The sequence below is a fragment of the Vicugna pacos genome, chromosome 7, assembly GCF_048564905.1.
Source record: "Vicugna pacos chromosome 7, VicPac4, whole genome shotgun sequence".
Classification (NCBI taxonomy): Eukaryota; Metazoa; Chordata; class Mammalia; order Artiodactyla; family Camelidae; genus Vicugna; species Vicugna pacos.
Window position 1 is genome coordinate 10,928,156 of NC_132993.1, and position 14,936 is coordinate 10,943,091.

General features: G+C 45.3%; 1 gene segment (V, D, J or C); it reads right to left on the reverse strand.

Moving 5' to 3' along the window:
* Positions 1-6,014: 6,014 nt before the first annotated feature.
* Positions 6,015-11,689, reverse strand: LOC102544427 (T cell receptor beta variable 7-9-like). The segment is given in 4 exon segments: positions 6,015-6,051; positions 7,584-7,724; positions 11,228-11,529; positions 11,641-11,689. Coding segments are annotated over 4 exon segments (529 nt in total).
* Between the last annotated feature and the right edge of the window lie 3,247 nt (positions 11,690-14,936).

Here is a 14,936-nt window from a genome sequence, read left to right on the forward strand (position 1 = left end):
TGCCAGGAACAGAGCCTCCCTCTGTGGTTGCTTACCAAATTATGACCCAGTGAGCCAGGCTGCTTCCACATTTTAATTAGTCAAATGGTAATGGGTACCTTCCAAATTCCCCAAGGCATGGAAAAAAAAAAAAAAGAGTTGAAGGGTGCCCATGTAGAAAAAAGTTAATATAGCAGGCCTGCGAATGCAGTGCTTGGGACGCTACGCTTGCAAGCCTGGCTTTTGGCTGGCAGTGGGAGCTGGGCTGGAGAACAGTTGCCCACACCGACAGAAACTTCCCTGAGAAGAGGGTCTCACTGTGCCTAGACCATTGGTGCAATCAACACAGTTAACGCTGAACACTAGTTTCCCTTCTGGTGGGTGCCTGTGGGATCAGCTCCCAGTAAAAACTGGCCCCTAAGGGGCTCCCTTGGCAGAAGCATCACACTCACGCTGCTGCATAAATTTCGTTGCTGAGGGAAATGTGAGCGCTGTGGGAGCCCTCCCAGGAGGAGCAGAGCATGAGGAAGCCTGTATACAGATTCTTCAAGACTCGACCTGTGTCTTTGTTCCTTATGACCTGCCGCTGAATGTTTACTCTGTCACTAGGAAACCTGCGCCATGACTACACCTATAAGCCGTATACTGTGAGTCCCTTAAGCGAATCTCCAAACATGGGAGTATACCTGGGGGTCCCCACACAGCGCCACAGGGCACCTCAAAGGGCAAAGCTTGGAACTGGCTTCCGTAATTTTCACACACATCCCACTGCCCAGAACCTGGTCATAGGCTCCCAACTCTCCAACCACGAGCGAGGCTGGGACTCGTGGAGGAGCTGCGGGGATTTGATGACCATGAACAGCCTCTGTCACTCTGATACTTTATCATTTGTTTGCCATCCTCATGTCTTTTCCCAGGCTGCACCTTACTTTTCCATTTTTTTGTGGTGTGTTCTGACGTACAAGACTTTAATGAATGCAATTGATATTATGAATATTTGTCTTTGTAGTCTGTGTTCTTTTGAGTCGCCACTAAAAGAAAATCCTTCCTCAGATGAATGCCTAAAAATATGTTTTCTTAATTTCTTCCAGTAAAATTTTAGTTTTGCTCTTCACAGTTAGGTATACCTGGGGAGGGATAAATTAGGGGTTTAAAATTAACAGATACACACTATTGTATATAAAACAGGTAAACAAGGAAACCATAAGTAAAACAAAAAGACAACCTAGGGAATGGGAGAACATTTTTGCCAATGAAACCGACAAAGGCTTGATCTCCAGAATATATAAGCAGCTCATATGACTCAATAAAAAAAAATAAACAACCCAATCCAAAAATGGGCAGAAGACCTAAACAAGCAATTCTCCAAGGAAGACATACAAGTGATCAAAAGGCACATGAAAAAATGCTCAATATCACTAATTATCAGAGAAATGCAAATCAAAACTACAATGAGGTATCACCTCACACCAGTCAGAATGGCCATCATTCAAAAATCCACAAATGACAAATGCTGGAGAGGCTGTGGAGAAAGGGGAACCCTCCTACACTGCTGGTGGGAATGCAGTTTGGTGCAGCCACTGTGGAAAACAGTATGGAGATCCCTCAAAAGACTAGGAATAGACTTACCATATGACCCAGGAATCCCGCTCCTGGGCTTATATCCAGAAGGAACCCTACTTCAGGATGACACCTGAACATCAGTGTTCATAGCAGCATTATTTACAATAGCCAAGACATGGAAACAGCCTAAATGTCCATCAACAGATGACTGGATAAAGAAGAGGTGGTATATTTATACAATGGAATACTACTCAGCCATAAAAACTGACAACATAATGCCATTTGCAGCAACATGGATGCTCCTGGAGAATGTCATTCTAAGTGAAGTAAGCCAGAACGAGAAAGAAAAATACCATATGAGATAGCTCATATGTGGAATCTAAAAAACAAAAACAAAAACAAAAAACCAAAGCATAAATACAAAACAGAAATAGACTCACAGAGAAAGAATACAAACTTGTGGTTGCCAAGGGGGTGGAGGGTGGGAAGGGATAAATGGGATTTCAAAATTGTAGAATAGATAAACAAGATTATACACAAGATCTTATGGTAGTTCACAGAGAAAAAAATGTGACAATGAATATATATATGTTCATGTATAACTGAAAAATTGTGCTGAACACTGAAATTTGATACAACATTGTAAAATGATTATAAATGATTAAAAAATGTTTAAAAAAATAAAGCAGGTAAACAACAAGGACCTACTGTATGGCACAGGAACTACATTGAATATCTTGTAATAACCTATAATGGAAGAGAATCTGAAAAAGAATATACATATATATATCTGAATCACTTGCTGTATACCTAAAACTAGCACAACATTCTAATTCAACTATACTTCTATAAAAAAAAAAGATTAAGTATACCTGAAATACATTTTCATGTAAAGAATGGAGAAGAGAACTAGAAACAGGGCGAGAGGTATATGTTCAGTGCAGAAGAAACAGCCTATAAGAAAGATCCTAGCAGGGCAAAGAACATGGCACAGAGGAGCAAATAACTAAATGTAGATGTGTGTGGCTGGAGCAGGGAAAGCCAGGGAAACTGGTACAAGATGATGGTGAAGGGAGAGACAGAGGCAAACATTATAGGACCCGGAAGGGCTAGTGCCCCTTAGAAGAAATATTGCCCTAAAGAAGAAAGGCAGCCAGGAGCAGAGACCATGTGAGTGAAGGTTTGTGACCAGTTGCAGGTTCGTAGAAGGCGGGGTAAGCAGCAGATGAAGAGCTAACAGAAGCCCACCTGGGAGAGAAGGATGTGGGGGCTTTGGGGTCATCCAGGGGGTCTTCACGTATCTCAACTAAAGATGCATTTTCCTTTCTGCAAGCAGAGACCTCAGAAGAGAGAACCAGCCAGCTGAGGTGTCAGGGTGACCTGCAGTCAGGCTGAGACTGGCGTGAGGTGGACTTAAGCACGGAGGGTCACATCTTCCAATGTTGTCCAGCCCCTGTGTTGGCAAGAGCTCTGGGACTGTGATGGAGATAGAAGCTTCCTGGGGGCTGGGCCAAGCCTCCTGAGTGCGGCCAACCGTCAGTCTTTCTAACTACCCTTTATGTGCAGAGAGGAAGCAGCCGTGCAGCGCTGTGGAGTTACTGCTGGCACAGAGGTACACAGATGTCCGGGAGGGGACAACAGACTCCAGGGTCAGCGGGAAATCCCCTATATTTGATCTCGAGACACTGTATCCATCAGGGATTTCTCCTTTGTCAGTTTTGTTAACATCATACGTGTAATAGATCAGCTTCAGCCCATGTCCCAGGTCTTGTCGATACCAGTACATATAGTCGTGGTTATCAGTCTGGTGACATTGCAGAGTCAGTGTCTCTCCTATCACTGCAATCTTGTATCTTGGGCTCTGGGTGATCCCAGCCTCCACCTGCCCTGTAATAGGAAGGTACAGAACCTGAAACTGTCGTCCCAGGAGGAAGGCTCGCACTGAGGTCTTGGGAATTCCAGGGGAGGAAGCCCACCGTACTCACCTGTCCACAGGAGACAAGAAGCCGCACAGAAAAAGAGCCTGGTGACCATTTCAGGTCCAGGGTAGAATGTCATGTCTTCCAGTTCTCTTGGAGGGGAAATAGAACTTGGGTTCTCGTTAACTCAGTGATGTCACTATCCTTGGCACATGTTTGAGCTGCAGAGCTTAGATGCCACGCCCTTTCCCCACAGCAATGAGTCAATAATGTATATAAAGTTGAACGGCTCAGAACAGAAAGAATTTGTAAATCTGCTTTAAAAAAGAAATCTTATTAAGTCTATATCCTTCTCCCCTGCTTGTTAGTAAGGAAATTTGTTCCTCTATGCATAGTGATACAATTCCTTATTTATATACTGTGAAAGTTTTCATAATATTTCCGTAGACTAAGAAATATTTTCATGGCAGTCCTGATCCTTTTGTGATCGCTCAAAATTTCACCAGTTTTTTTTCTTTGCCTAAACTCTGAATAATTGCATGTCAGCCTACACTGATCTTTTCATTTAAAAGGAATTACCTGATGTTCAGAAAGTTTTCAGCTCAAGGTCAAAGTCATTGGAATTTAAAGAATTGTTTACCTTCATGGGAGCCCCACCATCTGTGTTCAGGTCCTTAGATCCTCCGGGGTAAGTCTTCTCTTGTGTCAGACGAGGCCTCAGAGGACTGGACCCCTTAAGGACTGTGACCGTGTTCTCTGTGAAAGAGAAAGGAGGCTCGTTAGCAAGGTGGATGAGACATTTACCCAGAGGTACACATGCCTGGTGCCTGTGGGGTCACAGGGAAATGTTCTGTCTCCATTCGGAAGGTCTTGCACCCACGAAATGGGAGAAAATTGACTGAATCATAAATTCGCTATAATGCAGAACTTACAGCTAGCCAATATCAGAGCCTATTGTTACTTCACATCTAGGTCATGTATGTGTGTGTGGCTCTCCTATTCCTGTGACTACGTATCTCAGTGTAATCTTGCTGGGTAATTCCTATAATCACACAGAAGTGAGCAAGGACATGGAACCCGAAATCAGAGACAAGGAGGAGGCTGATGTAGCACCGCATGGGATGGCTTGTGGCTGGGGCCTGGCAAACCCCAGAAGGGCTTTCCCATCTATGCCCAACACTCACTTGGTCCCAGGGACCAAGAGCCACACAGCAAAGCAGCCTACTGCCTGTGGCTGGTCAGTGCCAAAAAAAGGGAGTTTTGCAGCAAGGATTCACATAGCTTAGGGTAGGGTGCATGGAGTCCCAGACAGCTGAGAATTGTTCTCATGATAAGGTATGATCTAGCCATAATATTAGTATTCTCAACAACTACCTAATTTTTTAGGGAGATAAGCTTTTACCAAGAATGCTTCCTTTTTATTTTTAAATTAATTATTAAGTCACAAATTTGTATCACTGAAAATGTACACCTCACCTAGAAGCTTTGTCTGTTTTTTGAGTTTTTGTTTGTTTTTTGCACTGGTGTTTCTAAGCACCTGGAACAGTGCCCACACACAGTAAGTAGTGAACAGTGGAATGGCCATGAATTCAGTGGACAGTAAGTTCAAGCCTTCTCACATAGAACCTTTCCAAGACTATAAAAGTTTTTTCTAATGCCCTTTTCAAAGAGTACTGTGGCATTTTATAAGGTTTAGGCCCCACAAAACCTGAATCTACTCTGTATTTAACAAGGGCTTATTGAATGACTGAAGAAAAAAATGAGTCAAGACCAACTCAACTTCTATAAACAACTCGATTCATTGCAAGTAGGTTCAGAGCTTTAAGGGAGCAGAGACCGTGTGAGTCTCTTGAGAATCAAAATAAACTGGGAAAGACTCATTCATATAAGTTGTTATAAGCCTTTTTGAATGACTGAACGGCAGTATGAAGAAAAGAAAAATGGCGGTCTCTTCCAAAGAGAAGGGTCTTCTGATGGTCATGTCAGAGAGAAGGGAGAATGAAACAGGGAAGGGGAAAACCAGGATAAAGTCACCATGCTGAGATTGTGCTGGGGCAACCGGAGAGGGATTCCACTGGGACCTCCCAAGAGGCATGGGGTATGGCTCCCTGAACCATCCCTGAGCGCAGACATTGGCGCCTTCGTCCCCTGGCTCCTGTCCCACCAGGAGCACTAGCACCTTGTAGCTCTGGCTGCCCTGTGTACAGGCCAAGAGGACTCCTGTGACAGCACAGAAGACCCTGGAGCGGAAAGCAGAGGGATCCCCAGCATGCACGTGGAGGGGGGCTTTCAGCATGGGGTGAATGGGCGCAGACCACGTGAGGATGTGACTGAAGGCACCAGAGGCTCCATGATGGCCGCCCTTCAAATGATCCTGGCCCTTCTACCGCATCTTTTGCGTGGCTCCTATTAGCTCTGAAGCTGCAGTTTTCCAGAAGCGCCGCCCCTTCTTACTTATCAGACTTAATATCACACGGAAAGGGCTGCCATGGCTCCCATGTTCATTTTCCTTTGAGTGGCAATTCTTTGTAGTTAGTTTCAGGTCATAAATTATCAGACGACTGTATTTGCATTGCAGATGACTCTGTGTCTGGAACACAAGTGAGTCAGGCAAAAGTTATCCCTGCCTGCCTTTGATCCCAGAATTGCACGTAGTAAATAATCGTGCTAGACCAGCGATCCGTCAGAGAGTTAACAGGGAGCTAGGGTTTCTAAGCCTGTACTTTGTATTAGGCTATTTGTTTCATTTTCTTGCATAAAATCTCCACCAGACACGTATTATTCGTCTCGGTTTACAAATGGGAAAACTCAGCCAAATATTTTTCAAGTCACCAGTTCAAGACAGGTCAGAAAAGTCCATGGCAGAAGAGACCAAGGTCCCCAAGCCAGGACTCCTTCCTCTTCAGCACATAGCTTTCCAGGTGAAAAATGTTGTGACAATCATTTGTGTCAGAGGCAGTGTTTCTGAAAGGGACTTTTAGGTCAGCATTCCCTTTCTGAAGATGTCCGTCTACCAGAACACAGATGAGCAGAGTGATGTAAAGCGTAGGTAAGTTTGAGTCTCAGCTCTGATCGTTGTTAGCTGTGCCTACTTTAGCAAATTATCTAAACTCTCTAGCAATCATGTTTTTTTTCACCTGCAGTGTGGGTAAGTTGCTCTATCTCAAGCGGTTCTTAAGAAAACTAATTGAAATAATATACTTAAGCAGATGGCACAGAGGACATGAGCAATAAAGGAATTTTCTTAGAACTTCACCTAAAAGGAGTGAATTAAAATTGTCTGTGTTCACTAAAAGCCTGTGCCTACCGCCTGTAAATGGCTACACTGTGCATTTAACAGCTGTGACTCTCAACTGTTTTCCGCAGTTACTGACCTGGGCAGAAGTAGCCATTTCAGATTTTCCGATCAAAGGTGAGAGCCAGCTGCAGCCTTTGGAGACCCTTCCTCCTCCAGACCCACCAATGGTTTAGAAGCATTAATTCTCTGTATTACTTCCATTCTGCTTGAAATTCCCAGAGGGCTTCTCTTTCCATGGCTGAATCCTCTGAGAGACTGGAAGCCCCCCTGGTCACTAGGTCCTGTATTAGGGGCTATCATGGCCCCACTCTGTGTGGAACTAGGACAGGAGAATCACATTCTCTGGCTTGACGTCACAAGTCCTAGAAGATGTGTGATGCGTGCTCCATCTTATTGACCAATGTCCAGGAAACACCATGGAATTGCAGGAGAATGTTGATTTCGGAAGCATGAGGATGTAGGTGGGGCCCTGCCTCTCATACTTTAAATATGAAATATTTGGAAAGTTCATGGGCTACAGCGTCCTGTCTATACTATGGTATACTGAGAACTTTCTCATCTGTCAAATGGACATACTCGTCTGTCTTTCATTAGGACACATAATGTAAACCTTCACTCCAGCACAGAGGAGGAGCTCCTGCTGTTTGCTGGGAACTGTGGGGCTATTCAGGGAATCTGGGGCCTATATTCAGGAGTGCTCTGGCTTGAGCTCAGCAGGGCAGTGAGAGTGTTAGAAAAGAATTAGAAGCATCTCTGGAACTTGGCTAAGGGCCCCCCTTCCTCTCCCTGTCACATGTGCAGCTGGACCAGGAAGGTCTGAGTACAGAAAGCCAGCATCCCAGCAGGGCTCTCCCAGGCTGCTGGCACAGAGGCCCCGAGCTGAGTCTCCCAGCTCCAAGGAGCTCAGAACTACCGTCAGTGAACTGTCGAGCTGAGAAGCGATCAGGGATGTTACTTCTGTCTCCCTCTCTGCCTTTTCCTAATACTCAGCTGGGGGCCCTGGCCCAGAGCCTGCAGGTTCCAGCACACACTGTTGTGTCCAGAGGTGGGGCAGTGTTTCAGAACAGCCCTGCCCACTGCCTTTGACTAGGTGTCTCGCACTGAATGCTTCCAAGATCTACTGAACCTGTAGAGGAAGGAGGCAGCAGCTGGAGACCTAGCACAGGAAGGGGTCTGATGCCTGAGACACAGCCAAAATCTTGGGTTCAGGGGTTGTCCCACCTGAGCTCAGGACTCATCTGCCCCCAGGAGACCGAGGGCCACACAGCGGGGAAGCCAAGGCCCGGGCAGACTCAGGCAGGACCAGACTGGGCTTCTCTACTCGGGGCTCTGGTCTCCAGGGTGAGAGAGATGTTTGTTTGATCCTCCCTTTTCTCTGGTTAGAGGGCTTACCTATGATGTCACTGTGCTGATGTCCCTGTCCTCGTGGGCTCCCCTGGGCAGGCTCTGCTGATCCAGTCCTTTCCGTTCCGTCCAGGCACCCACCGAGCAGGGGAGCTGCCTGTGCTGAGCTAGGCTGGGCAGGGCTGGGCGGGTGACAATCCCCCACAGCTTCCCTGTTGCCCTCGGAACAGGTGCTCCTTGCCCTTCAGCTGGGCTGGATTATCCCGGCTGCCCCACTGAAGCCTTATCACACTCTTCACTAAATGCGGCCTCCAGGGGAGGCTCCTGGCCGGGGCGGGGGTGGGGTGCGTGGCTCCCTGCTGTAACAAGCGCGCCTGCATGTCTGTCACTGGGAGAAGATTACGGGCGACTCTTCAAATGCCAACACTAACTCTGATTCATCAGATAATCTGCCTGACCCGGGGACCAAGCCAGGACAGTCTCTCCCTTAACCCTCCGCTCCTCCTCGCCCCTCCCCTCCCCAGCCGCTCACTCAGTGGATCCACAGTGCCCTCACGTGGCCGGTTGTGCAGCAGCGCTATTGCCGTGGCCCAAGCGGGCCGGGTGCTGTCTAAACGAGGCGTCAGGATCCCTTTGGCCAGGATAAGGCACAGCTTTTGCTGATTTGCTGTTCATCTGTCTGGGGCTCACCCTTTGCATGTGGTAGTGAGGCACGCAGGAAGCAAAGATTTTTCCAAAAGAGAATGAAAATTTGAAATCTCTTCAATCCGTGTTCTAGGAAAGGGGATACCAGCCAGTCATTAGATGCCAGCTGCTCTGGGAAGGAGGTGGGGCCTTGGGCAAAGTTTTCTCTTTTAACCAGAGACTCCCTGGAGAGGCTGACAGTGGAGTTCCATTGGCCAAAAAAATCTTCCAAGCAGCGAGAGAAAGAAACCCACCAATTCCATAAAGAGGGATCTGCCCACCTACATACCTTCTGGTTTTGAATACCCTGTTTAAATCTTTTGATCTTTTTTAAAAAATTGAATTACTTATCATTTTAATTATTGATTTGTATGAATTCTTTATATTATGAATACACATTCTTTCTCATCTATCTAGGTATCTACAGTCTTCTTAGTATCTTGATGAACAACATTTAAAATTTTGATAAAGAAAAATTTTATTTTTTTTAATTAGAACACTTTTCATCCTCTTTTAGAAATCTTTGCCTCCTCCAAGGTCATGCAGAGACTGCTGTATTTTCTTTCAGGCGTTTTATAGATCATTGGGAATATTGATCCATTTCATGTTAATTTTTGTTTATGGCAAAGGTCAGCCAACTTCTTCTGTAAAGTCAGTAAATGCATTTGGCTTTGTGCGCCCCATGGGGTTTCTGCCACAACTGTCCAACTTTGCCATTTCATACAAAAGCAGCCAGAAATAATATGCAAATAAATGCGCTTGGCGATGGGCCAACAAAACTTTATTTATGGATACTGAAGTCTGAATTGCCTGTAATTATCATCGGGCACAAAATATTATTCTTTGTATTATTTTAACCACTTAAAAATGTAAAAGCTATTATTAGTTTCTGAGCCCTATAATAACAGGCGGAGGCCGTATTTGGCCCATGGACTTTAGTGTAACCACTTGGTTTACGGACTGAGATAAGGGTTGAGATTCATTATTTTTCCGTATGGATATACATTTTCTTCCAGCACCATTGGTTGAAAAGACTATTTTGCCCTTCTTTGTGCTACTTTTAGTGTTTAATCTAGGGATTATGGTATGCACCTGTAATTTATAGTTTATCTGCAAAAATGTTCTGCTAACTGTAGATTTTCCATAAATGCCCTTTATTAAGAAATTTAGACTACCAGATGTCAAGAGTGATTATAAAGCTATAGTAAGTTAATAAGTGAATATAGTAAATAAGTAAATAATGTTATTTGTGCAAGAACTAACAAAGCAGACCAATGTGACGGATTAGAGAGCCAAGGAAACAGACCCATGCGTGTGCAAGGACGGCTTTATGGCAAAAATGATATTTTGCAGTGGTGAGAAAAGTACTCTTCTTCAACAAGTAACACTGGGTCAATGGAATAACCATACGGAAAACCACAAGCTGACCTCTTCCTCATGTCATATATAGACAATTAATTCCAGTTGGATTACGGATCTTAATGTAATAGTTTCAAATAAAAAGAATTGAGAAGATAATGTACGAAAACATGGTCATTTCGAAACAGGCAAAGATTTCCTAAACCAGACCCCAGAATACAAAAAGCAATCCAAGCAGGGGCGAAAATTGGAATGATTTTGGATTAAGAATTTCTGCTTATCAAAAGATAACCCTTAAGAGAGTGAAAAAGTAACCCACAGAGTGTGTGTGCCAGCTGAAAGTCTCACATACCGCTGGTGGGAGTGTAAGTAGGAAACCTCAAAGAATCCGAAATGGTTGACATAACTCTTATTCTGGTCTTTTTTCAGTCACTCCCCTTTAACACCCTCTCAGGTGGGGATATACTTTATGAAAACCAAGCTGAGTGTCTATTTAGAAAACAGACTAGAGAAGAAGGGAATTAAACACAGAATGACTGCAGGACTGTCAGGAAATAAAAAAGCAATATATGGACGTATGTTAACGTGCCTTAGTGTGGGTGGCAGTTCCTTCCCGATCACTGATTTCAGTGACGATTGTTGCTAAGGATTCTAATTTATTTATTTTTAAGGCTGGTGGCGACAGATGGTCCTAACAGCGTTCCGCATTGGCTGGCTGCCCTCTGGGTGTGGCATGGTCTGAGTTAGTGACACTCAGTGTGAGGAGTTTACTATAAATATGCTGAAACTATATCGTTTTGCTAGAGGATATTTCACTATACCTGAGACTAAGGTCTGATATTCAATCCCAGTTTTAGAATCTTGAACTGTATAAAGGAATCTCAGAAACCTTGAAACAAAAATTACTACAACCCAGATTATTTTCTGACCTGCGACTACCAGAACGCTGAAGTCCCAAACCCACCCATTCCTCCTGATGAGGGGAGAAGGGGTAACTCCTTTATTTGGCAGTTCCTGGGATCTGTGAGGAGAGGTGAGCACATGGGGGTTTGTGAACAGAAAGGAGGTGGCTGTGTCCCACTGTGACGAGGCTGCTGGTGCAGAGGTACATGGCCGAGTCCCCCGGCTCCACTCGCTGGATCTCCAGGATGGAGGACGAGCCCTGAGGCCTCTTAGCAGAGAACCGAGCATCAGGCATCCCTGACGTGTCTACTGCATCTTTGTTCTGAAAATAAGTCAGAATCTCCAGGCCCTGCCCCAGCATCTGTCGGTACCAATAAAGGCGATTGTGATCAGAAACTGGATCACACCTGAGAGTGACATTCTGGCCCCTCCCTGTGACCCTGTGCCTGGGGGACTGGGAGACGCCAGCTTTTGTGTGACCTGTGGAGACAGAAGTTGAGAACAGTAAGGGTGAACATAATTGAAATAATCTCCCTCACAAACACACACACACACACATACACAGGAGCTTTTGGTTTGCTGAGGACTCACCTGCCCCCAGGAGACAGAGGGTCGCCCAGCAGAGGAGCCTGGTGCCCATGGCAGGGTCAGGGCAGCGATGGGAGGTCCAGCAGCTCAGGGTCCTTGTGAGCAGGAGCAGAGGAGGAGGGGCGGACCGCGTCCTCATTGGCAGTTCCCATGGTGACGTCACTGAGCCTCGGGATTACCTGATAGTCATTAACTAATTAATTAAGTGTATCTAAGATGCCTGCCACCCTGAGATGCACCATTCTGTTATGTGCCATTAAGAAAAGAAAAAAAAGATTATTGTCCCTCACAATCAGAAACATTAAAAGGTGAAAAATTATGGCGCGTGGTATTAATGAAGAATGGTCACTCAGAAGTGGATTTAAATACGCACTGATTCTCTTAGGTTCCTTGCTGTCACCCCTCAGTGCCCCAGGCTTCTGTGGCCCGGATCCCACACTCCCAGCCTGGCCAAGCTTCTCGCCTCTCTCCTTCATTGCTCATCATTAGCTGGACATTTCCACCTGGCTGCTTCAACAGTGCTTCACATTTGAAGCAGAAAATGCTGACTTTGTTAGAGCAGGCAGATAGCTAGATATGAGCAGAGAAAGGGGGGCGTGGGCCAAATGGCAGGAAACCACACATCACATGAACAACAGGGGTCCTTGGACAGACAGAGAAAAGCAGAAACCTCATACTGATAAGAAATCACACATTTAGGAGTGACAGGTGTCTTAGAGGCCAACAAAGAAAGGTGGGAAAATGCAGGAATCTCCAGTATCTGAATGTAACCTTTTGCTCATTATGCCCTCATTACAATAAAATTAGCCTTGCAGGTTAGACGTGCCATCATGCACCGACGCATGACAGTTCTGATCCAGACTAAATAAGGACAAAAATCCTTCCTTCCCTTGTGAGGGTGGAGTTGGGATGGAAATCAAGGAATAGGACCCCAAATCCTTCCCTCCCCCATGAATATTCTGCCCATTTATTTCTACACCCATTGTAACCAACTTGGCAAAGAAACTCAGCACAGATGCTCACCTGAGCCTGCCCACTCTCATAAATCCTCACTTGGCTTTCTTAACCTCTATGTCTTGTCTCAGAATTCTTTCTGTGATGAGGCAAGAACCTAGTCGCTGACAACAACCTGATCAACTTCCCCTGAGCTCTCCTATTTCTGCCCTCATCCCTGCATTCCTCTGGGCCTATGCGTGGTTTGGACAGGACCATTGTGGGTGGTAGATGGGGAGGAATCACAAGGCTTTGTCCTGAAGGCAGTCTGAACTCACAGTTGAGGGAAGGGATGGAGTGGTGCCAATGGCATGTACTGGTCTAAGTGGGAATCTTCTGCTAATTCTGGAGGTTAAAAAAAAAAAAATTCCTGTTATTAATTCACTGATCTCCACATAGCTTTTGTCCTCAGCTCCTGATCTCGGTGCCTCCTGTTTCTCAGTAACTTCTAAAATAAACAAATATCCCAAAAGCTTATCTTGAGGAGTCAGAACTGTTCTGCCCTTAATATTCTGGTGAGAGTTATACAATCAGAATGGGGTAGGGGGTTGAACTGATCCCTGGGATTCCTAACGGGCTGCATTAGGAGTAATTCAGTCCTCACTTTCTTTCCTAGCCTTTCAAAACCTAATTGGTGCCCCCCTTCCTAAAAGGAACGCTATCTCAACCACTTCCAAAGGAAGAGACAACTCCTCCAGCCTTATGACACAGGAAAATTGATCTATTTCCAACACCTGAGTGTCTTGTGGGGTGCTGAGTGATTCACCAGTGCGCCCCATTAAACAGTTAAACTGCGGCCCCCCAGCCTCACCACTTCTGTCACCAGCCGTCACGAGGAAAAGGAACAGGGCAGATGGTGACTTCACCTTGCAGAGAAATCGTCCCATCTTCCACCCCCTTTAAAAGCAAAACTGATCAGAACCAGCTTGGATTTTAGTTAATGTTTCACACGTGGGAAGCGGCCACTTAATGGCCTCTCCCCGCCTCCTTCATTTTTACAATAGCTTCTCACAAAGGCTCCGCCCCTAGTTTATTCATATTCGTGTCTTTGCTGCATCTTGTGATTGAACTAATTGTCAAAGCTCAGCTCTTCCGGGGCCGGGCCACTGACCAGCCCCCTCTAGCACCTCTCCCCGGCCAGTATCATGATGCTTTTAGCTCCAGTGGTGAAGTAAATCCTGATTAGTTCTAGAACTCCCCTTCCTCACAGTGACCCTGTGGCTCCCGAGTCCTCCCACACAGATGCAAACAGTTGACATTTATAACCTGGGTCCAGCATTTATCAGCTCTGAGGCCACACACGAGGCCATTAGCCTACCTGTCTACCCCCGTCATGCAGTATGAAGCAGCTAACGGAAGCAAGTTAGCTTGTCTACCAACCTGAAAAAACGAGATCCAAAGTGTACTAAGAAAAAAAAGCATGCAAGTGGCAGTTAATGTGTCAGGTGGCCCCATTTTTGTAGGTGTCTCTGGGTAAATAGGTTTGCATGAGCACAGAGAAGAAAGTAAGAAACACACCACTGAAGGTGGGTTTGGAGGGGCTATCTTTGGAGCGGTTAAATGTATTAACATCTAATGTTTTCTTTATACATTGTTGATGCTTTTTTATTGTTGTAAAACATACCTTATCACTATTTACAGTAGCCAAGGCACAGAAGCAACCCAAGTTCCCATCAATAGACGACTGGATTAAGAAGATGTGGCATATATACAATGGAATATTATTCAGCTGAGAAAAAGAATGAAATACTGCCATATGCAGCAACATGGATGGACCTAGAGAATATTATGCTAAGTGAAATAAGTCAAACAGAGAAGGACAAATATTATACATCACTTATATGTGGAATCTAAAATGAAAACAAATAAATGTGTGCATAAAATGGAAACACTCACAGACATAAAAACAAACTAATGGCTACTAAAGGGGAGAGGGAGGGAAGGAGGGACAAATTAGGGGGATGGGATTAGCAGGTACAAACTACTATACAGAAAATTGCTAAGCAATGAGGATTTACTGGGGAAAGAAAAAAAACCAAGATTAACCACATGAGAGCTTTCAATTCAGACCCTTGATCAGGCTGCAGAATTTGTGGTGTCTAAGTGGGCGATGTCCAGAAAGACACTGACTATGGGACATGGTATAAATGCCCATTTAAAAAAATAAGCCAAGGGTGGAAGAGCACTGGTGCCCAGGGCACATGGGTGGCTCCTGACGCTGAGCTGGGCGAGCGGCGAGGGGGACAATGACTTCCATTTGTGCTGACTGTGGGTTAACTCGGCTTCTGCCTCCCCAAGAACGGGCA